Below are 23681 nucleotides of genomic sequence, written 5' to 3' on the forward strand. Positions count from 1 at the left end.
TTATAGTACTATTTTATTTTACAGAGAAGCTTTCTTTAAGAAGCTCCATAAATTTGGTATTAATAGTTGTACTGAAACATATCCTAGTTTGTTTGTGAAAGTACAAATTAAGAGAAAATAATGTATCGACTTCTCAAATGTCTTCATTTTATATTGTCTCCACATGGAAAAATGTCCAACAAATTATTTTGTAACTAAAAACCAAGTTTATAGTTTGATTTAAAATTTTAAGTGTACTTAAAACAAATGAAAGATGAGGAACCAAAAAAGCCAAAGAGACAAGTCATTTGTTTAATCATGTAACAGCAGTGCAAATACCCATACAATGTCTCATCCCTTATCTAAAGGAAGCACATTCCACTCCTGTGGGGTACTTCATCCTCCCTTTCCAGCCTTGATTTTTTTTTTTTTTTTTGTTGAGATTGTCAGCAAGCATGCCAGCTTTGTCAATATTCTTAGGAATGCAGAGCCTTATTTGCCTCCAGAAATGGAGGCAACAAACTCATTTCACTCCAGTACATCACACAAAAACAATCACATACTGACACAAACACAATCATAACAAATACCAAGCCTCTTTCTCCACTTCCATAAGAAATCAGTGCTTTCTCCAGGTTATATGCTTTTACTATTAATAAAACTGTTTTTTTTCCTGACAAGCAGGACTGGACTTTAAGAAGAAAGACGGTAGACACTGCTTTAAACAGGTAATGCAAAGTGTAAAGTAGGTCTAAAGCTATATGAAATCTGGAGACCAGTAATGGAAGAGAGAGCTCTTTTTACAGCAATTCTCAAACCATCAATCTTTCTAAAGAACAGTTAATGTAACTGGCCAATTCCAGTTCCAAAGAATGCGGTTTTGGGGAATAGCTTTCAGTGACAAATATCAGGATATTTTAAAGCTAGGTTTTAGAGGCTTCTCTGTCTTGATACTGGTTGTAGGAGAACAATTTGATCAAATCCAAAATAACAACAGACAGAGAAGGAGCGCTGAAAAGGAGAGAGATAATCACGTTCTTACTGCTGCCATTGAAATACATACTTTTGTACAGCCTAGAAGAGAGTATCCCACTGGGATTTCTACAGATTACATGGACTGGGAAGAGAGAATATATGAAATCCTAAATATGTAATTTAGGAGTTCATGCCAGAACGCCAGAGAGGGCAAATAAATAAATAAATAAATAAAATAAGAAAGAAACTAGTTAGATACAAAGTGCTGTCAAAAGCAAAAGCATAAAGCAAACAAATGTGGTGGGAAGCATAGAGAAAAATCCCCTCAATCTCCTTTGGTCACAACAACATTAGGGATTATTTATAACAATAGCAGATTTTTTTTCTAATGGAAGTGTTTTTCAAGTTGCCAGCATGCTTTTGATTAAATTTAGAAAGTTTAAGTCTACACCATGGATCAGACAAATTAAGTAACTGAAGCTAATAGTAGAGTTGCTGATTTGCCAACATTTTTAATCCTTTAATTTTCATGCTTAAACACATTTTAACACCATCTTTTTAATACTTGAACACACTCACACTGGCAACTTTAATACACTGACGACATGATAAGCTGAAGTATTTCAAGGAAGACATTTGGGTCTCTTATTGATGTTAAATTTTAAAACTGCCAAGCACATATCCTTGCAAGACAGATGTAGAAATTAAAGTCTAAGATCTACATTAAGACTGAACTAGACTGTCTTGAAACAAACAGGAAATCCACAGATTTTTAAGGCCAGAAGGGACCGCTATGATTGCCAAACTAACTTCCTGCACAAAAGAGTCCATAAAATTTCACTCCAAAATTGCTGCAGCAAGTATTTTGTAACTGAATTACAGCTAAACATCCAGCTCAGAAACATTCTTACTGAAAATCACATAATTCAGACTCAAGACTTAAAATCTAAAAAGACATTGTTTAAAATTTCACGCTGCAACATACAATACATACAATACGTAAGCCTCATAGTAGAGCAGGGTGACATGTTTATAGCAAACCAGGATGAATTATAAGGATATTCATATTCATTAGGGATGATACATCTCCATACATGTTCCCATTTTACTGTGCATAATTATAAATAATTACATCATTGATGATATGATTTATTAAACCACTTCATGGTTTTGAAAAATTGTTTCTACACTACCATCTGTTAAAATACAGTCACAAAATCCCATTCATTGTATCTAGTGTGAAAATAATTATAGTAATCTGTGTGTTTTTACTGTTATTTACATAGTAAATGTTGATTCATAACTCATACAGAAGGGATATTCCTACAAGGAAAAGAATAAGAAGTCTGATTCTATTCTCACATCTGTTATGTAACATTCACTTCTGTTCTTTCCCCCATGTTTTGGTATTATCAGATCAGGAGCTTCAAGTTCTGGATAGATGAGCTGAATGGAAAAGGATCATTTGCCATTTATTCTATTAGCATATTCTGAAATCTTAAACAACATCCTAAATCAGTGTCATGTTTGCAGGGAAACAGAAATAACCTAAGGTCTACAAGTGTTTTACACCTTCATACGTTCCCCAATTCTTGTTTGAACACTGGAAATCACATTTTCCAAAGTTCTAATCACAAACTGGAGGACAAAACAAGTAAAATGTAAGACTGGTTGTCATTTTTCAAATGCTGCCATACTACAGGCATAAATGTATTACTTTTATATTGTATTAAGGCATAGAATTCTAAGTTAGCAAAAATCACATTAAAAATACATTCAAATCACCTTCATATTGGAAAATACAACTCTTGAAAATTTTATTTAAAGTTGGCCTTGAAATTTTGTTTTGTTAATTATTTATGCTGCTACTGATGGCTAATGTTTATCCGCCAAACACGTAAAGACTAGACAATAGCCTAAAACTATGTTTTAAAAAATCATTAGCATTTGTAAGAGAGGTTTCTAACGATATTAAATGTCAAGATTTTCTCTTGGTGTCTGCTTAAGACCTCTGATGCCTGATTTTTTTTAAATATGCATTTAAGGCCAAATTAGATATGACAAGTCTTAAAACATGACACAAACATGCTTTTTAAATAGATTATTATAAGTGCCTAGATTTTGCTCCCATTTTCAACGCAAAAGAAAAACAATTTCAATCCCCCATTCAAACACTTTTAATTTCAATTTGTAAATATGAAAAAACTACAATCTAACAAAATGTAGATGCAAAAATGAGATATGAAGCTTCATAGCCCACCTTTCTTCTTGACTGGCATTCTTCTTCCTACTTCTGTTACTGCTTGCAAGCACTTATTTACAGGTATTAACGATGTACCAGAGGAACACTCTGCGAGGTCTATCTATTGCAAAACACTTTTACAGTTCAGTTATGAAATGCAGCTTCAATCTTCATTTCTACCAGTACTTGCCGTTTTCCTGCACTGAGCCTCCGATGCTTCCGACAAATAAGAAAAAAGGGGGAAAAAAGAAGCTTTTTGAATTTTTTTAAGAGAGGTTTTCAATTTCTTTAAAATATATTTGAATCTATAAAAATACAAGAGAAAATGTTCCTTGGCAGTATAAAACCCTATTATAACTCCTCTTCTGGCAGCAAATTTTGAAAATTAAAAGATTTTATGCAATACAATTAAGGCACAGTCCATCTCTAGGCAGCTGTCTTAATACTTCACCTTTACATGCTCAAAAGCATATTATTCGCAGGACAAAAACTCCCAAATAATCCAAATAAGGAGGAAGACAAAAACAATCCAAAGTGACTCTTTAAACTTCTTTCACTTCTTGAATGAATTTTGCTAGCTATGTATTAGGTGACTACACAGCAGACTGAAAAGGTCCCTTTTTCCTCACCAGACAACAGCCTTCAAATATCACCCTCTTACCCAACAGAAGTCACCGGCCAGTCACTTTCATTTTTATTATATCCAAGCCACCCAGCCTTACGGTCTTTAACGTCCCTCTGATCCTCCCATGTATTAAAAGAGAGGATTGGAAAGAAGGAAAGCAATCCCTTGACCTGGAATTATTAAAGTGACAGTGCTGCTCACTGGGCACTTTGGCAAAGCAGATTGCTTTATAGAGGAGTACTTCATGCCATTTCTTCCCTTGAAAAGCAGTCACCTCGTGAAAGAGGAGTAAGGAGAGTTAGGAACAGAGCTTCACAAAAGGTTCATTTTCAGGGGTAATGGAGTATTAATGAAACAAAAAAGCAAGCCATGAGATCAGTCCAGAGTTTCCCACTCAGAGGCACAGCTGCTTGCCTTCAGTACGAGCCTCTCTCTCCCCCTTTTTCTGGAAAAAAAAACACACAAAAAGAGAGAAACAGAAAAGGGATAGATTTTCCTCATTTAGCTCGATAAGAAGAAGTATGAAAACGGTGCGCGAGCTCCAAACGCTTGCCTTCCCGCCCGGGGAGCTGCGATGCACATGGCAGGACTTTGCATCCTCTTCTTTGGGAGACGGCCACGGCATTTGGGTGTGTTTGGGGGGGGTGGGGGTGGGGGAGAAGCTCTGCCGCGCTCTTTCACGCTCACAGCTGGGATCTGCCTCTGCCTCCCCTCCCGCCTGGCTCTCCCGCTCCAGAGGGGGCTGCCTGGCGCTCTGTGAGGCGGGACAAGGCGGAGGGGGGCGGCTGGAGGGGACGAGGACGGGCTGCAGGTAAGCTGGGGGGGGTACGGAAGGAGAAGGACGGTTTTCCCCGGGTGGCAGCGGCAGAGAAGGGGCTGGGGCAGGGGGGAAGAAGGGGCGAAGGCAGCTGCACCCGGTGAGGGCTGGATCGGGGCAGGATGGGGGAGCGCAAAGGAGCTGGCAGAGGGGGCGACAAGGCAGGGCCGCGCCTGAGGGGAGCGGGGCGGGAAAGGGCCCGGCGCGGCGGCAGGCAGCGCCCGCCGGCCAGGATGGTAAGAGAGGGTCAGCGGGTTACCCCGAGGGCTGAGCCTCCCCCCATCGAAGGCTCCTCGCTCCGCTAGGGGGAGTCCCCGCGTCCCGGCCTCCTCCGGCTGCACGATCGCCGCTCAGCCCCGTCGCCATGGAGGGGCCGCCACCGCCGCCATCCGCCTCCCTTAGCAACCAGCACCCGGGCCGGGCGCTTGACCCGCCGCCCGCAGCCAATCGGGAGCCGCCGTGCTGCGCCGGCGGGGAAGGCCCAATCAAAAGCGCCCTCTGAAGGCCCGGGTCATGTGGGCGGGCTAAGATGGCGGCGCCCGTGGAGGGCGCGTGAGGTGGGAGGGGCCATGTTGTAGGTGGCGGCGAGGCCGCCGCGGCCGTTGGGGCCTGCTCGGTAAGGGGCGGAGGGGAGGGGAGGGGAGGGGAGGAAAGGAGCAGCCGCTGGGGCCGCGCTGGGCACCGGGGAAGGTCGCGCCGGGGGCAACACGGCCCCGGGGCTGGAAACACCCCTGTAAGCGAAGGGGGCGGGAGGGTGGTGCTGAGCCCTTCGGTGCTGTGCGCTCGGAGCGGGTGTCAGAGGCCGCCGCGACCCCCGCGCTGCGGCCCCGTTCCGTGAGCCTCCTGCAGCCTTCGTGTCCATAGCTGTCTGCGACCGGACCGTGTCCTTCACCGCCAGAAACTTGGCTCTGAAAAAAATAAGACCGTTGTGATTGCGTAATATAAATGTTTATTTGACTTACGCTGCGTAGCTTTGGTTACGTGTGTCTGTTCGCTTGTTCCTTACGATCCAGGGCTGCAAGATGACGGGAAGAGAGTTTCTGGAGTTAAATTCTGCACAGCAAAGTCTACGCTTGGAAAGATTAAAGCAGATGGAAATCATGCTGAAGTTGCTTGAAGGGCTTCCCAAAAAAGATCAGTAAGTGCTGGTAAAATAAACGAAGCTAAGAACATCAAACACTTTAGGTCTTATAGGGGCTTTTCTCTCCTCATACTCTTGTATTGCAAGTCTTCCATGGAGTTACAAAAGCACTGAATTGCAAACATGCTTATTATTGACCACAATATAAAACTTGCTTTGTGTTTCTAAATATGGTTGGCGCACTGTTATCCCTGGTTCTGTTCAGCTGGTTTCTGACATGTGCTCCCCAGTGCTTAAGGTTCTGGGATGGCTGATCAGCCCTAACTGGTTCTGAGTATTGTTACTGCCCTGTGCTAAAGCTAATAAATATCTCGGAAAACTGTACGGTTGGAGAGCACAAGGCAGATACCTGTGTGGCTCTGCAGGAGTCATGTTGTATTCAGCATAACCAGGTAAGCATAAGGCTACCTGTTTCAGCATCTCCTTCTACAGTGCTCCTCTCCTTTCAGGAATTTGATGCTGAGGTGTTGTAAGAGTCAGCAGGCTTGTTACCAGAGGATCTGTGCTGCACAAAACCAGCTAAGTGCCTTCCAGCACCTTACAAACAATATTTCTGTGTTTTGTGATTCTGCATTTGCATGCAGAACCATACTGCAGCTCTGCTGCTTCTGTAAGGGCTGTTTGCGCATCTGCATCTTGGATAGATTTGGCATGAATTATTTAGTTACAGGAAGTGTTTTCTTAATGGGACCAAATTGCTGGATAAGCAAACTATAGATAGTAACAAAGGGCCTTCCCACACAGCTGGAAAAAAGCAGAATGTTTTATCCCACGTTACGGCCAGAGGTGCCTCTTTGCGTAGGCTCTGCTGGGCTAGCAGTTTGTAACACTTCTTCCCCAGAACAGTGAGGGAGCTGAAGCGGAAGCAGACACATCAGTGGTGATGTGGTAGTGTCTTGATGGATAGAACCTGTTGTATGTAAGGTCTGGTAAGCCTGGGAGAGAAGCAGCTGCCAGAGGTGCATATGGGCCTTTATTTGAAACTGCTTCACTGCTTCGGCAGGACTTGCACTTTGTATATCCAGAAGGGAGGTCACCAATGGCTAGAAGGAAAGAGGAAGCATACTGGAGTCAAATTAATGGAACTCTTGTTTGTTGTTCACCAAAGCTTACCTCTCCCCCTTTTTTTAATACAAGGAAACTAGTATTAAAAAAAAATCACTTTTTAAAAATTTATTTATTGCAGTGTAGTACCTCTACAGATTAGTAAGCCTGACTAGATTCTGTTGGTTCTGGTGCATTAATGTGCTTTATTTTGGATTCTCAAATACACTGCAAAATTTTAATCTCAGCCCTCCACATGTATGTATATGCACATGTGCATTCCACAGCCTATGGCTGTAAGTATGCCGTTAAAACAAAATGACTATGTTGCAGAAACTACTCTGGGGGACATTCAGTGAATGAAATACAGTGCTGTGATGACACTGACCTGAAGGCAAATAGGCCTGTTTTTTTTCTTCTTATTTATTTATTTATTTTAAGACTCCTAAATAAGAGCAAGAGAGATGTTTGGCCAAATTCTTTTGCTATATCATCTTAAATTGTTGCTAGCTTATTTTCATGTCTGAAAATATGATATGTATGAAGAATTAAAGTCTTTCCCTATTCAGATTAAGAAGTAATTGATACCATTGATTTCAGATGCTTTTAATGTTTAGGTTTTTTCAGAATAAGCAGCTAAATCTGTGAAGTCTTTTTTTATATGGTTTGTCAATGATTAGTATTACTTTAAGCATTAGAATGTAAAAATGTTTGAAATAGGTGGATTTTTAAAATCATTTATTTTAATTGCTGAATGTTTTAGAGATGTCTTATTTGATTTGCAAATAAGTATGACATTTGGTCTAGGATACATTTTGTGAGCAGTTAAGGATTTTGTTGTCTGCAGAGCTTTAGCCGTAAATCCAACTTATGACGTACTTTGACAACATGCTTTTAGCATAATAATATTGGCACAGCTTCAAAATCAGAGTGCCTTCCAGTTAATTGCTTGCCTGGCAATAGTTCCTATTCTGGGAACTTCAGATTTGTGGAAATCGAAGACTAAAGCAAAGAGTTGTTTCCGCTAATCAACAGATTGTGCCAGGTATAATGCTAAAGATAAGAGCAGTCAACTTACAGAAGGAAGTCAAATGAAATAAATCACAAACTGCTAATCAGGCTTGTGAAACAGGCATTCTTTTTCATTCTTTCTCTTGCTTTAGCTACTGTGATGGGACATACTCCAGTGAGAACTGTTGGTCAAAATAATAAATCCAGCCTATCTCTGACCAGACTGTATTCTATTCTGCTATCCCAGTATTATAGATGACCGGCTACTCCAAACTACTTTAAAAAATGTAATCATTATCAGAATTCAGTCTCTCTTACTGTTATAGAAAATCAGGCTCACCAGCCATCATAGCAGAATCCAAATCTAGGTTCCCACTGAGACAGTAGTTCAAAGCCAAATCAAAGCAAAATAAGTTTTAATGGCACATGTACAGTGCCATTTGCAGCTCGAGCTGGGTGCCTCCAAAGAGGGACCCCTCCCACTGCTTCTTAGTTCTACTTACGCCATTACAACCTGCTCACAAAAACCCCCTTGTCCATAGTCTGACTGTTAACCAGTCCCACAACTTTTACTCCTTTTCTTGTGGTCCATTGGTGCTCTCTGTTGCTGGGAGAGGTTTTTCTAGGTTCTCTCTGCAACAGTTGTAGGTGATGGTTAAAAAACTTCTTTGTTCTGTAAAAGCAGGCTTCAGCAGGCTTTGGCTACGACTTTGGCTGCAGCTTTGGTGATAGTCTAAGGCTTCGGTAAATTTAGCTACTAATGCTAAGCGATTAATTCTAGAAGGCACCAGTCCAACCTTCTTTAACAATCCTGTCTTTGTTTTTATTAAGCATTCCTGCTAATACTTTAAGCAGAGTTCTCAAAGTCTTTTGAGGCATATTAGCACTTTCCATACTATTATGATTGTAAGTAATAGACATAACATGGTTAAATTTAACACCGCTACTGCTGTGTGAAAGGGATGATTATAAATCCCTGTTGTTGTTGTTGACCATCCAAGAAGAGTTTCCCACCAATAACATTCTCCATCTTTTTCACTCTTTACAAGACATGGCATATCTCTTTTGTGTCATGATGAACAGTGATCAGAGGTTTTTGTCCATTATTCTGGATGTGTTCTAGCAGCTGACACAGGTCATCATGTTGTAGTAGTCTTTTCACCAATGCTAGATTCATTCCAGCGGGAGTTGGCAATACATCTTGACTCAATTTATAGTTAGATTGGAGCAATTGATAAGACACAACAGGAGCTGAATACTTAAAGTTGCATCCAATAATTTTAGTGAAGTTGCTAGCACAAATATTTGAATGATTACTTGTATTTACTGTAATATTATCTATAAAAATAAGATCGCAGAAGGTTCTCATACAAACGTGTCCTTTTCCAATATATACAAGTACAGTTTCAGGAGTTTTATGGGGATGTATTTCAAAATGACATACGTTTTGTTCAGTGCCAAGATAAATAACTTGGGCTTTGATGGTGTTACCTTCACAAATAAATCCTTGTTGTTCCTGTGCAACTCATGCTTTAACATCAACAGTTTGTCACTTGTTTCCATTTTGTTAGACCCACGCTCTCTGCTCTAATGGATGGAGCATTGTTCCGTTTGATTTAATCCCAGTGCCATGATTGAGTATATCATGTATAGAAGGAGCACTTTGGCACCTACATCATTTAAGGTTTCCAGTCCTGTTCCTGTGATACTGTTTACATCTTTCCTTGTTCATTATGGAGGGGTGAAGGTGTGCTCATGCAACTGTACTGACCATCTTGCATAGGACGTAATTAGAAATGGTGAATAGGTCAGTTTGATTGTGGAGATGATAGTTTGCGTTGATAGCTCTACTCGTCTAAGAGACTATAATAGATTAAATAACACTTGTTGTTGGCTCATATATTTAAGTAAAGGTCCTGCCTTTGCTATTGTGAGAGTCACTTTGCTCAAGGGTGTCATTTTTGATTGATTCAAGCTAACGCAGGAGACTGGGGCTTCTATTTCTCTCTTGGCGGATATAGATATACAACACTTGGTCAATTTTACACTGTTTTTCACAATAAAAATTTTACACGGTTTTCACAGCATTTGCTTTTAGTTTCTGTCAATACCTTTTCATGTAAATTAACTGACATACAACAAAAGGTTAAATTGAATTCATTTGCTCTTATCTCCGAATAATTAAACCAAACTTGGTTTCCTTTGGTATTATTTTCAGAATAACTTTGTGTACTGTAATCATCTTGTTTTATTAATTGTATCCATTTGGAACTTGTGGACGGAAACAATTTTAGGCATATCCATGGAGCATGTGTGGTTGTCTTTGTTGCTCCATAGTGACACCCACTGTACTCGCCTCTGGGTCTGGCACTCGTTTCATGTATGAATGGTGAATTCAGTTCTCTTTTGCTAGAATTTTAACAGCATAATAAGAACTTTAGAATGCAATATAGGGTCTTTTCCATTTTGGTTCTGATATAGTTTTTTGTGAGAATGCTTTTATCGATAATCTCCACCTTGTTATCATATACTTCAATGTCTGATGGTACTGGCTGAAAACATTGAGCCTGATTTTGTGAAACCCTAAACTACTTCTGTAAAGCTAATATGTGTTCTTGTTCATCTCCATCTAATAAACTGGTTTTAGTGGGGATATAGGTCCCTCATATTGCTAAATGCCTCTTGAAGAGGATTTTTGCTGATGTTAGTCCTATGGGTTGTCATGGAGCATTTCAAACATCTGATAGAGCTAAGTTCAATGCGTCTGGCCATTTTAGACTAGTGTGTGTGCAAATTCGTGCTATTTTTTCTTTTAATGTTCTATTCATTGTTTCTACTTGTCCTGAAGATTGTGGGTGATTTAAGTTATATAATTCTATATAATTGATTGATTGCTGTAAAATGGGTGCCTCTGTCTGAATCAGTGACTTCTGGAATCCCATATTTGGTTATGATTTCTTTTAATAAGGCTTTTATGACCCCTCCTGGTCAGACTTTGTTGTTCAAAAAGCTTCTACCCAGCCTGATAACTGATCTACTATTACTAATAAGTGTTCATATCCATTGGCAGTGGAGCCTTTGAAAAGGGAAGTAGGCCTATGGCTGCCCTCTCAGTTCCAAATTTTGTTTTTTGTCAGAATTTTTGGCAAGTGGGACAACTATTAGTCATATTTTTTGCAGCAGCATAAATTCCTGGAGCTACCCATACTTTTTGCACTTGGTTAGCTAGGCTTCTACTCCTCTGTGGGCTTTATCACAAAGCCATCTAGCCACTGTAATGATACATATTTTTGGTAGAATTGATTTTCCTCCAGTTGTCCATATTCCTTTGTCATCTTGTTTTGCTTCCCACTTTTCCCATTTCTCTTCTTATATAGAGCAGTCGTCTTTGGTTTTGGGGTCTGTTTAATTCAGCCATTCACTCTAGTTCTCCGTTGGAATTGTAACCATGCATTCTTTTAAAGGTTGCTGGGCTGCAGCTTTTGCAGTAGCATTGGCTAAGGCATTTCCTTTGCTAATTTCTGTCATGTCTTTTGTGTGGACTGGGCAGTGTATTAAAGCAATTTATTTAGGCAGTTGAACTGATTCCAGCAAATTGCATATTTCTTCTCCATTCACTACTTTCTTTCCCAAATATGTGAAAAATCCTTGTTTTTTCCTTAATGTTCCAGTTGCATGACATTCTCCAACAGCTTGTAGGGAGTCGGTGTAGATGTTGATTGGTTTTTCTGGTCTGAGGTGTGCTGCATGTGCCAACCCGACTAGTTCTGCTCCTTGCACACGCATGCATGTGGGAAGCAGTTTGGCCTCTATTACTCCTTCCTGGCTGACTACAGCATACCCAGTTCATCGTTGTCTGTGCAGGTAGTAGGATGAGTCTTCTATAAATAGAACTAGATCTAGGTTTTCCAAAAGAACATCAGTTAAATTAGTTCTTGATTTACTTGAAGTGTGCATTGCCTGCTCGTATTGATGGTGTTTCTCACTATCATCAGATGGAGATGTTAAGGTTGCTGGATTCACTGAATGATTGAGGCTGGAAGGGACCTCTCGAGATCATCTAGTCCAACACCTCTGCTCAAGCAGGGTCACCTAGAGCATGTTAGACAGGATTGCGTCCAGGCAGGTTTTGAATATCTCCAGAGAAGGAGACTCCACAACCTCTCTGGGCAACCTGTTCTAGTACTCTGTAACACTTTCAGTAAAGAAAGTTTTCCTCATATTCAGGTAGAACTTCTTGTTTTTCAATTTGTACCCATTGCCTCTTTTTCTGTCACATAGGACATCTGAAGAGAGTCCAGCCCCATCTTCTTGACAACCCCCCTCCCCTTAAGGAATACACATTTGTACTCAATTTGTACACATTGATAAGATCCCCTCTCAGTCTTCCCTTCCCCAGGCTGAAGAGGCCCAGCTCCAGACCTCTTGCTCCTTATCCTTTCTTCGTAAGAGATGTTTCAGTTCTCTAATCATCTTTGTAACCCTATGCTGAACTCTCTCCAGTAGCTCCATGTGTGTCTTGTCCTGGGGAGCCCAGAACTGGACACAGGACTCCAGACGAGGCCTCCTCAGGGCTGAGGAGAGGGGTAGGATCACCTCCCTCCACCTGCTGGCAACAGTCTTCCTAATGCACCCCAGGAGACCATTGGCCTTCTTGGCCACAAGGGCGCATTGTTGGCTCATGCTCAACTTGTCATCCACCAGCACTCCCAGGCCCTTCTCTGCAGAGCTGCTTTCCAGCAGGTCAGCCCCCAGCCTGTACTGGTGCCTAGGGTTGTTTCTCCCTAGGTGCAGGACTCTGCACTTGCCCTTGTTGAACCTCACGAGGTTCCTCTCCACCCACTTCTGTAGCCTGTCTGGGTCCCTCTGAATGGGTCCCTCTGAATGGCAGCACAGCCCTCGGGTGGATCAGCCACTCCTCCCAGCTTGGTACCCTCAGCAAACCTGCTGAGGAGCCACTCTGTACCTTCATCCAGGTTGTTGATGAAGAAGTTGAACAGAATGGGACTCAGTACTGAGCCCTGGCAGCACTGATAGCAACAGGCCTCCAACTGGGCTCTACGCCACTGATGATGACCCTCTGAGCTCTGCCTTTCAGCCAGTTCTCAATCCACCTCACTGTCCACTCATCTAACCCACACTTCCTGAGCTTGCCTAGGAGGATGTTATGGGAGACAATGTCAAAAGCCTTGCTGAAGTCAAGGTACTCAGCGTCCCCTGCTCTCCCCTCATCTACCCAGCCAGTCATTCCATCAGAGAAGGCTATCAGATTGGTCAAGCAGGATTTCCCCTTGGTGAATCCATGCTGGCTATTCCTGATCACCTTCTTCTCCTCCGTATGTCTGGAGATGGCATCCAGAATGAGCTGTTCCATCACCTTTCCAGGGATGGAGGTGAGGCTGACCGGCCTAGAGTTGCCTGGGTCCTCCTTCTTGCCCTTCTTGAAGACTGGAGTGACACTGGCTTTCTTCCAGTCCTCAGGCACCTCTCCGGTTCTCCAGGACCTTTCAAAGCTGATGGAGAGTGGCCTGGCAACAATATCTGCCAGCTCCCTCAGGACCCGTGGGTGCATCCCATCAGGGCCCATGGATTTGTGGATGTCAAGTTTGCCTAGAAGATCTCTAACTTGATTCTCCTCATCCAAGCGAAAGTCTGCTTTTTTCCAGAATGCAATGTATGAATGCAATTCAATGTACTGCATCTTCTTAAGACTACATTATCTGCCATCGGGAGCATCAGTTCCTATTTGTGTGCCTGTTGTGGGGATAATGCTTGGGTTGCATGTTGTTTTAGCAGCATCTCCACTTCCTGTGAGACATAAACTGCTGTAAGGTATCCCAGAACGAAGAGACGGCTTTTCTCTACTATTGCCGCTGTTGCTGCCACTGATTTGATGCAGGCTGGTGCCCTTGCTTCAACAGAATCTGGTGGAACAGAACAGTATGCTGCCTGTCTCTGGTGGGATCCTAATTTTTGTGTTATTCCTCTGCTGGCAATTCCCTTATGTTCATGTACATACAAATTGGAGGGCTTTGTATAATCTGGGAGCCCAAGAGCAAGTGCAGGTGCCAAAGCTCCTTTCACAGTTGCTCTTTCAGGCTGCATGCAGTCGGTTCTGCCTCTTCGTTCTTTGTTGCCTCTGTCAAGCGGGTTGTTAATTCTCTCCACCCAGGAATCCATGGTCCATAAAATCCCACAACTCCAAGAAATCCATGTAACTGTTTCTTTGTTACCGGACCGGGGAGTTTTTATTATAGCATCTACTCTTTCTGGGTCTACTAGTCATTGCCCTTCTTTTAGAATGAACTCTTAAGTATTTTACCGCTTTTTGATACAGCTGTAGTTTAGATGGTGATGCACAGTGACATTTTTCTGCTTAAGCAGTACATAAATGTACAGTGTCTATTGCACAGGTATTTTCATCTGTCCTTGCTATCAGCAAGTCATTTACATATTGCATTAGAGCTGATCCCCTTGGTAATTTGATATCGTTTAAATCATTCCTCAATATTTGTGGAAAAAATGGTGGGAGACCCTGTGAACCTTTAGGGGAGGTGTGTCCATGTTAGTTGTTGCCCTTTCCATGTAAAGGCAAATATGAATTGGCTATTTTGATCAAGTGGGATACTAGAAGAAAAGAAGCGGTGATTAAATCAATTATGGTAAGACATTTTGCCCAATGCGGTATTTGTAAAAGTATAGTGAAAGAATCATATACCACTGGGTGAGGAGTCATTGTGGGTTGATTGATAGTCTGCAGATCTTGTACAAAGTGATATTCCGGATCCCCATCATCTAATTTATTCTTTTTTACAGAGAGTATGGGAGTATTATATGGTAAAACACATACCCCCTGGGCTAAAGATCAGTCTATTTGGTTTTATATGTTTTTCTTGGCTTTTGGGGGAATCGGATACTGTTTTATAGCTGGCAGGGTTTCTCACTTTGTTTTTATGACCACAGGTAGGGTTGAAATTAATAAGCCAACGTCAGTACTATGAAACTCCAGTTTTACTCCTTAGTGCTGTTGGTACTGACTTTAACACTTCGGGTACTTTCACTCTGGAGTTCGGCCTTTCGGTTATCACGCTCATCCCCATAATTACTAAGTCCGTTCCCTCAGACGATAAGTGCAATTCTACAACTAGAGTTTGCAAAAGATCCCTTCCTAGCAAACATGCTGGAGATCTCCAGCTAATACAAACTTCCTCCATACACTTCTGTTTCCTATTGTTACTAATAAGGGTTTTACTTAAATTTCTCTCCTCTCATCCTTTTATCCTTTCGAGATAAAATTTAAAGGAGATAATGTGGCTCTCATATCCACTAAAAATTTGACTGCTTGCCCTTCTGCTTTTCCTATTATATGTCCCTTCTGATCCAACTGAACACTCCACATACTAAAAATCCTTAATTCCTTCATCTCCCAAGAGTTGTTGGAACGTCTTTCCCCTTGTCATTGTGAACAATTTCTTTCCTGCCCTAACTCTTCATGATGGTAATTTCCTTCTCTCGTCCAGCCTCATGGCCGGAGGGGGGCATTCTCGTTGTAAATGTCCTGAATTCCCACAATAATAACACTCTCTCCCTTCACTCCGTTCCCTTGTTTGCTGGCCTTGGCCTGAACCCCGAGCTTGGCCTTCATCTTCCTTGACCCCTTTCACTTGCAGATTTCTTACTAGAGCTGCTGCCAGTAAACTTGCTTCCTGTTCTTTTGCTTTCTTTTACTTGCTCAGCCTTCTGTTTTTCTTCTCACCCACCATAAACAAGTACTGCAAAATCTGTTGTAGTCTCCCTTTGCCAGCCTGGCATAGGCTCTTTAAAATGCTTTGTAGATCAAGTGGGCACTGATACACAAAAAACACTAATTGGGAGTGCATCACTGAAGTTTTATGGGGTCATTCCCCCATATTTTAGCAGGGCTTGCTGAATTTGTCACTGGGGTGTTCGTCTAGCCGCTGTTTACGTTCTTGTACTTCAGTCCAATTTACTCTTAACTCACTGTATGCCCTGGTTGCCTCTATTAAATTTTGGAGTCCTGTTTGGCACATGGCACTATCCCCTGCATTATTATAATCCCAATTTGGATCATTTGCTGGCCAGGGATTTCTATTCCCTTCCAGCTAGTTCTACATCCTTATTGATTATTCTGACCAGAAGAGCAAGACAAAATGATTCCCTCAGAAGAATTTGGGTATCTCCCCAGCTTGGATTGTATCCCGTGCATATGTTAGAAAACAGGTAGGTGCACCACTCAGCATCCTCACTTCACCTTGGTATTTTACTTCCCCACAAAGCTAGGGCAGCCTGGCCAGGGCTCCAGGGCTGGTTAGTAACCACATGCAGCACGGCAGGAGGAGGGTTGGCCCTTCCCAGTTCCTCTGGCTGTGAGGGGAAGGACTAGTCAGCATGTTAGAGACCATAGGATAGAGTCCAGCAGCTGGTAAAGTAGAGGGAGGATGGGGAGAAGGAATGACAGACAGATTGTCAGGCATATTGTCAGGTGGAGTAGAAGTTTTTGGAGCGCAGTCCGGCATGCTAGTATCTGCCAGCACAAGTGTTACCTTTGGCGGGGCTCCTTTCCTCCCTACCATTTATCTCGAATGCTCCTGTGCGCGATTATCCCAAACAGACCAGCAGCCCATCTGAGCTGGAGACCTACCTTCTAGGCGATATCGCAGAAAAGTTAATGATTCCTGATCGAAAGTCCTTTATGGTGGCCACCGTTGCTCTGGATTACCATCTTTTGTTGCGAACGGCTGATCTCCCTGACGTAGTGTAACTGCGCGCCTTTTTGACAAGCCGGCTGTTCCATCAGTCCCTTCCCCAATTTTCCGGACCTGGGCTAAGGGCATCTCTTTCTCCACGCCAGGCACGTTTCCCATTGCCTAGTGCACCTAGTGCCGATCAGGCTAAACACCTTTTGAAAAGCTGCAGCAGGGGAGGGACATGAACTCACCTCTATACTTCCTACCAGAAGGGACTTGAACTCCCTCTGAAGCTCTTTACCAAGAGGGACTCAAACCCCCTCTAATCTCATGATCACTTTGGGAACCGCACTGGGACCCTAGTCTTTGACTGTTAGGACTGCTGTGCCTTTGCAGCAGGAGGCTTTACCAGCTGACGGGTGCCCCTTTTGGTTCCTAGGGCGTAGGCACTCACAGTACCTTGGTGGTAGTCTAAAGCTTCAGTAAATTTAGCTACTAACGCTAGGCGATTAATTCTGGACAGCACCAGTCCAACCTTCTTTAACGCTTGTCAAGGAGAAAATAGAAGCTTCAGTTCTGTAAACTACTGTGTAGAACTTCTGTAGCCCTTAACTAGCATAACTTCTAGCAAGGCAGGACCTTTTATCCATGTGTTCTGTGCAGAGCAAGAAATGCTCTCAGCCCTTTAGGCTGCAGAACCATTAGAGATGGTCCACCAGCAGCTGCAGAGGCCTTTATTGAAAGATCTCTGTTACCATAGTTGTCCCACCTGGTCTATTCTATAAGCTCTTACTTTGAACCCAAATCTATACTTTTGGGTAAGCAGGCTGATTACTGGAGATAGCTAGGATTTGGTGATGTTTTAGTTATTTTTGAGAAAAATGGTGGTCAGGAGATATTATTTCATAAAGTTTCCATTAGTCTTAGCAAGAATCTTGTAGAAAAGGCTTTGCAGATCCAAGATGCAGTTCTCACCAACACACTGTAATCTGTACCTGGGCAGTTAACCTCAAATGTGGGAGACCCAACCTCGAGTTCCCCAGGCAGTTTATATAAATTTATGCTCTTTCTAGAATAGAAATAGAAAATACTGAAGATTTTTTACAAAATGAACTGACATTTTTCTGATATGGAAAGAATAACGAACAGTTTATACAAGTGAAACACTCAGCCAGAGACTTGCAAGACTGACCTTCTAGCTTGGTGTTCTAAACAATGGTGCATAATGTGTGTATTCACATGAAATTCCTGCTTCAAATCCTGTGGGTTTTTTTCCCGACAAACCATTACTGTTATTTTTCCGTCCAGCACTATGGTAGTAATACTAGCTTAGTATTAGCCCTCATATTAGCCCTAGTAAATAAGGGCTTAATGTTTGGGACTCCATTGTACTGGATGCTGTACAAATATTTCGAAATCACACCTTTAATAATAGAACATGGGTAGTAACCCAAACGTGTGGGTGGAGGAGAGGAAGGAGGCTGGAGATCAGGCTGCCAGTGAGGCAGTTAAAGAAATAAGCCAATGTGCAACTCTGATTCAGTTCAGAAGTCATTCTAGTGATCGGTTAATGTATCTTTTGTTTACAGAGTATTTATTTAATATAAGCTTCACTGTTGGCTTAGTTTCTAACAATCTTATTTAGCTTGTGTGTTCGTATTTGTTGAAACTTGTCTCTTGGCTTAGGAATGTCAGAAGAAATTGGCTGATGTGGGCAGACAAAAGGAAGACGGAGAAAAAAATGTGAATTGGGAAAAAGGGCAGAGAGCTTAAATTTTTCTTATCGTGTGGTTCACTCTAACTTACATTACGTGTTCCCTTCATGTGGGTGGGCATACTTGCATTTTGCAGCTAAGATTGCTTCAGCTATTTTTGCCTTTATGTTTTGCCTTGTTACAGTATTTATAATGTAAACTTGGAGGCAAGCATTGGATTTTTATCTGCCATAGAGACATTAGCCTATTTTGGGAGATACCACAGGGTAAGTAACTTCTGTGTCTGCTCTGCTGATAAAAGTTTGGAGTACTAGCGCTCAGCAGAGGTTGAAGACCCATGACATCGGTTAGTCTGGGAGGAGATGTTTTGGGTACATAGATGGGCCACACTCAGCTGAAATAAAATGTGCTGGAAACAAACTTTACCCTTTCCTTTTCCGCTTGCTTGACGGTAGTACATGGGTATATTTGTGTGCACGCAAGTGCATACGTGCATGTACGCACACTCTTCTTGTTCTGACTTTTCCTTGTGCTCTTCCCGTCTGTATCACTGTATTTAAAGCAACAGGATGGATACCTAGCAGCAAACGGCTATTAAGAGGGGAGGAAACTCCCTTTGCTCCAGTAACAGGCTTGCTTTGTGTTGAGGCTTTTGAGCTTCAACAGTTGCGCAGTTTTTATTTCATTCCCTCAGCAGAATGGATGACGGTTGCAAAGACCCATATGGTTTAAAATAGCAGATATTTCACATTAATATTTCTGCTTTATTTCCACATAAAAGGATATGGACCACTTAATTATGTAAGGAATCTCATCACTCCAGCCTTGAAACAGGAGACTGAATTACATCTACCCTTTCCTGTCACCTTGTTATTTAGCTCTTGCTAATAATTCTTTCTTGAATTGAGCAGCACTGTAAAGTAGAAGATATTAATGTTGTTTCATTTCTGAGGCTTGTGTAATTCAGGCGTATAGCAAAGGATGCTGTACTGCTTGCTTTCAAAAGTGGTTAAACGCCATTTTGGATCTGCAAGTGTCACATCTGTTACCTCTTATTGTAGAATATTCAGAAATAAATTATAGCATTGAGTAAACCAAACTCTTTTATGGTTCTCAATTACCAAAGTTATCTTTCTTTTCTTTAATTTTTGCAGGAACCTTTTTAATCATGGATCATACTTCCTGGCAGGAAATTCAAGCATATGCGGCTTAACAGCAAATAATTTCTTCAGACGCACCCTAAATATCACAAAGGCTCCCTTTATATCTGCTTTGCCAATGGCCGTTATACCATTTTTATCAACAGCAGCAGTTTATGAAGTTTTTTTGCGTCAGCCTTTATTTTTAGGTAAAATTTTATTATTCCTTGTTTTTAAAGGGCTTTGCTTTCTCTGCATGATGTAACACTAGAGAACATTTTCCTCTTTGAACAGCAGTGATCTTAAAGTGTTCTTCAGACCCTGCCTTGCAAAGCAAGGTTTTCAAGATCACAACAGCTCAGCTAGTGCATTGGGAGGCAGTGAGTTCTTTAAGTTGTGGGTGGGAAAGATGATACTTCTCTGTGTGTGTGTGTTAAAAAGGAAGTTTTTCTGTGATATGTATCACTGATACTTTCTAGCATTCTTCATCTGAGAAGTCATGTAAAATTTTTATTTAAACTGCAACAAAGTAGTTGAACTTCTGCCATCTCTATCATTTAATTCAAAGGTCAATTATAAAGCAATAAATTACTTATGGATTGGAATGACACAGTAATTTTTGCCCTTTCTAATTTCCTGAATGCCTGTTCAGCATGGCCATTTCTCTTAAGTGGCTGTTTCCACAACGTTGCAAGTAGCTTAAGGCTGATGTTTAGGAACTATGTAAATATTGACAATGTCATATTTTGTTTTGTCATGCAGGTGACCTGAACTGTGAGGTCTGTGCTGTGGTCAGAGGAGGATTAATAGGCGCTGTTGTGGGTGGTCTCTATCCTTTTCTTGTGGCTCTTCCTGTGAATGCAAGCCTTGCAGCCAGGTATGTCTTACTAATTTGCAGTGAGTGAAATGGATTTATGGCGTCAAATCTTGGTTTTCAGTTTCAATTCTGCAGATTTTCATCCTGTGCATACCTATCTTGTAGGCGCTTAGTACAGGGAGAGGGATTTACGTTAAAATAACTCATTTAATCACAGAGCAAAGTTCATAAAAGCTGTGCAAGCCTCTGAAGTGGAATGAAATCTTCAAACTGAGACATACTGTAAAGCGTGTGTTCAGCTGCAACCTTAAAACCTACCCATGATGCACACAGATGTGTTAAAATTTAACCAGCAGAAAGTGGGGAAGATTGCTGCTAGTGCGGTTTGGCTGGACAGCTGAGAGACACTGTGGCTTCAGAGCAGCAGCCAGTACCCAAATGCTATGGAAGGTGTGATTTTGCAGGTTTGGTTGAGTCACAGCGAGGGAAGTTAGAGCTGTTGTCCCAGTAGGTGATCAGCTGCATTGCAGGAGATATTTTATAGAATTTATCAAGAGAGAGAATTCAAAATATCCATGCAGTCTTACAGTTAGAATTTTAAGTATAAAACAGTATATAGTTTCACATAGCATACTTGCAGGCATATTTACAGTGAAACAATGACATATTTACAAATGTATAGCTCTTATTTTTCACTCAGTATCTGAAAGGCTAGTCATACACTTCCTGTAAAAGAAATTCAACTTGTCTAACAATTAGAAAAATTTATATAAGATCTTTTAAATAGCAGATGGACCATAACATAGCACTAAATATTTATGAACCATAAGAGTATTGCCTAATAAACAGAACGGTGACCAAGAGCTATTAACCGCACCTCTGTGGCTCCAGACAAACATCTCCATTTCTGTCATCCCACTTTCCAAATACGTTTTCTCTAAAGTAGTCAAAGGAATAATAGCTTGTGAGGTAGTTCGTCAGTGTAGTAGTTTAATGTTGTGGGGAGTAAGAACTGATGTAAGTTCAGGTTGTCTTTCCAAAGTGCTGTAACAGTAATGTAACAGTACCACCAGCTAAATTTAACTTGGAGGAAGGAGCAGGTGAATATCTGTACTACAATAACTTTTAATTACTGTTTTTATCCGTTTAAATATTAGTATTTATCATTAAAGTTTTTACCACTGTTTATGTTGTTTAGGTATTCTTCAGCTCCCTTGCCAGGGAAAGAGAATCTATTACGCTTCTGGCACAGAGCTTCTCAACCTGTCTTTAAAAAGATGAGTTTTGGTATACTTATACAGGCCCTAACTGGAATTTACCTTGCCACTAAACATCATGGAATATATCTCAAAGTGCTGCAGCAGATAAAACCTAGCAGGGATCCTGAAGAGCTTGAAGCCTGAAGCTGAACAATAAAAAATTCCTAGTTGCCTTGGACAGGTGACCATAATAAACAAAGAAAGAAGTTGTTGCTTGCTGCCTTTTTTTCTTTTTTTAATAGAAAGACAAAATTAAGACTCCATATCAATATTCTTCTCAGCTCTACACTTAAATGCAAATTAAGGTTTTTTTGTTTTTTAGTTTATTTTTCTTTACCATGTCCTACTTGGTATATACAACTTAATAATACATTTATAAGAATAGGTATTTTTCTTTGGAAATGGAAATAAGTAGTCTCACTATTTAAAGTGATACTACATCTTCTGGAAGCTGTAAATGAGGATTATTGAAAAGGGGCATTTTTCAACATAATGGAAACCACAATAACTTGTAAAAAAGGAGAAGGAGATTCAGTTAAGGTTTTTCTAGCAATTACTCAGAATCTGAGTATTTTCTCCCTGAGCTTTCCACCATTCTGCTAGCTTCTAGTTTTCTTTATGCTCTGACCACAACATTACCCTGTTTAGACTGTTTCACGGGACCCACTTATATGCTGTTGAGAACACTGTTACCACAGAGCAGTCAAAAATGATCCTTTTGTGTCTCTGACTTCCCCTGCTAGGAAGAGGTAGTAGGGTTTGGACAAGTTCTGGATGCATGTTATTTGCTAGGCATGAATTACTGATGACTAGGAGAAGCAGTCTCTTTCGTAGAGCTACCGCAACTTACTTCTTGATATCACTCCTATGTAAGTAAGTGTGCAAGTAGGTATACTGTCAAGAAAATGAACAAGCACACGCTTGCAGAATTGCACAGAATTACCAGAATGAGACTGTGTGTGTAAGCTTTGTTATGCACAGTTAGTTTAGCTTTCCTGAGTCCAAAGTATCCCACTGTCATGGTGCTGTGATACCAGACTGCATCTAAACAGGTATCTGGGCCTTGCGTCACCCCCGGTTGTACAAATTCTCATGGAGCAAGTATTTGAAAGACAGGGAAGGATGCTGTCTGCAGGAGAAGTCATGTCATTAGACTTTAACCAACAGAATCACTTACCTTTGGCAATAAAAACTTACTTAAAAAGACTAAGGCTATTACTTTGCAATCGTATATCGACGAACAAAAATGAACAGTTTGGTAAATACGAATATTTAACAAGATATAGTTAAAACATTAAAAAATAACGGCTAGAGTGTTTTTACAGAATGTTTTCAAAACCATCTTCCATTCTGTGTGCTATTTTTGATATCAAGTGATAATTATTTTCTGAGTAGTCAAAAACGCAAGCTGTGTTACTTAATGAGCTGATTCAAGCTGCATTTTTTTAGATCTTAAGCTCTTGAAAAGAGTGAAAAGTTGAGCATTTTGTGTATAACAGGAAGAAATTCATATTCCTCAGCATCTCTCAATGCAAAGCCTAATAATTACTTCCAGCAGAACTGATGAATACATAAGCTGCAAGGTTTTTTTTGGTTTTTTTTGTTTGTTTGTTTGTTTTTGTTTGATTTTTTTTTTAAGTGTTCATATTTTAGGTCATGGCACAGTGGTACAGGCCAGCTACAATCCTTAGGTAAGGAGCTTAAAATCAAGTCCCCCAAAAAATTTTTTTTAAAGGAAACATTTCAATTTACTCCCTGTGTACTTCCACTTAAAACAACAAACTCAAGACTAAGTGAAAGAAAAAGGACTGAAAGTCTTTAAAAATTCATCAGAGGGGCAAGATGCTGTCAGTAACTTCTAGTATGCATGTATATGAAGCAGTGCTTTCAAAGAGTTGAACTAGTATGTTTCCACCTCAATTTCATGGACTGGATACAACATACTTTGTTTTACAACTCTGAAGAAGTCAAAAAACAAGCTTTTACCAGTTCTTGGTAAACTCTTTCCCGCCAACTCTTAACAAACTCATCACAAACACTGCCTCCCTGTTTGAAAAAACTCTGGGTTAGAACAAATCTGTTGTATCTTTTCTTCTACCATTATAGCAGAAATAAACTAGTCACAGACTAGTAATGGCTTTTACTGCATTCTTAGAAGAATGCATGTGTCTAGCACATAAACTATAGTGACGGACTTTGACTACTAGAA

At 41.0% G+C, this 23681-nt stretch overlaps 2 protein-coding genes across 3 annotated transcripts in view; one reads left to right on the forward strand and one right to left on the reverse strand.

The window, feature by feature from the left end:
- The window catches only part of LOC134145727 (disks large 1 tumor suppressor protein-like), a 148791-nt gene extending 143733 nt beyond the window's left edge, over positions 1-5058 (reverse strand). The window contains exons 1-2 of the mRNA XM_062585597.1: positions 4898-5058; positions 3215-4266 (exon numbers count right to left, since the gene is read on the reverse strand). Coding sequence (XP_062441581.1) covers positions 3215-3233 — 19 coding nt within the window. The 5' untranslated portion in view covers positions 3234-4266; positions 4898-5058. The remainder of the gene's footprint in view (positions 1-3214; positions 4267-4897) is intronic.
- Positions 5059-5160: 102 nt separating this feature from the next.
- TMEM126A (transmembrane protein 126A) lies at positions 5161-21684 on the forward strand. Of its 2 annotated transcripts, none has more exons than XM_062567374.1 (5): positions 5161-5254; positions 5652-5776; positions 19412-19605; positions 20159-20273; positions 21412-21684. In XM_062567374.1, the coding sequence occupies exons 2-5, from the start codon at positions 5661-5663 to the stop codon at positions 21614-21616; spliced, it is 630 nt and encodes a 209-aa protein (XP_062423358.1). In that variant the 5' UTR covers positions 5161-5254; positions 5652-5660; the 3' UTR covers positions 21617-21684. The 2 variants fall into 2 exon arrangements, with proteins under 2 accessions (XP_062423358.1, XP_062423359.1); XM_062567375.1 differs by lacking the exon at positions 5161-5254 and adding an exon at positions 5273-5371.
- Positions 21685-23681: the final 1997 nt, after the last annotated feature.

The sequence above is a fragment of the Rhea pennata genome, chromosome 1, assembly GCF_028389875.1.
Source record: "Rhea pennata isolate bPtePen1 chromosome 1, bPtePen1.pri, whole genome shotgun sequence".
Lineage (NCBI taxonomy): Eukaryota > Metazoa > Chordata > Aves > Rheiformes > Rheidae > Rhea > Rhea pennata.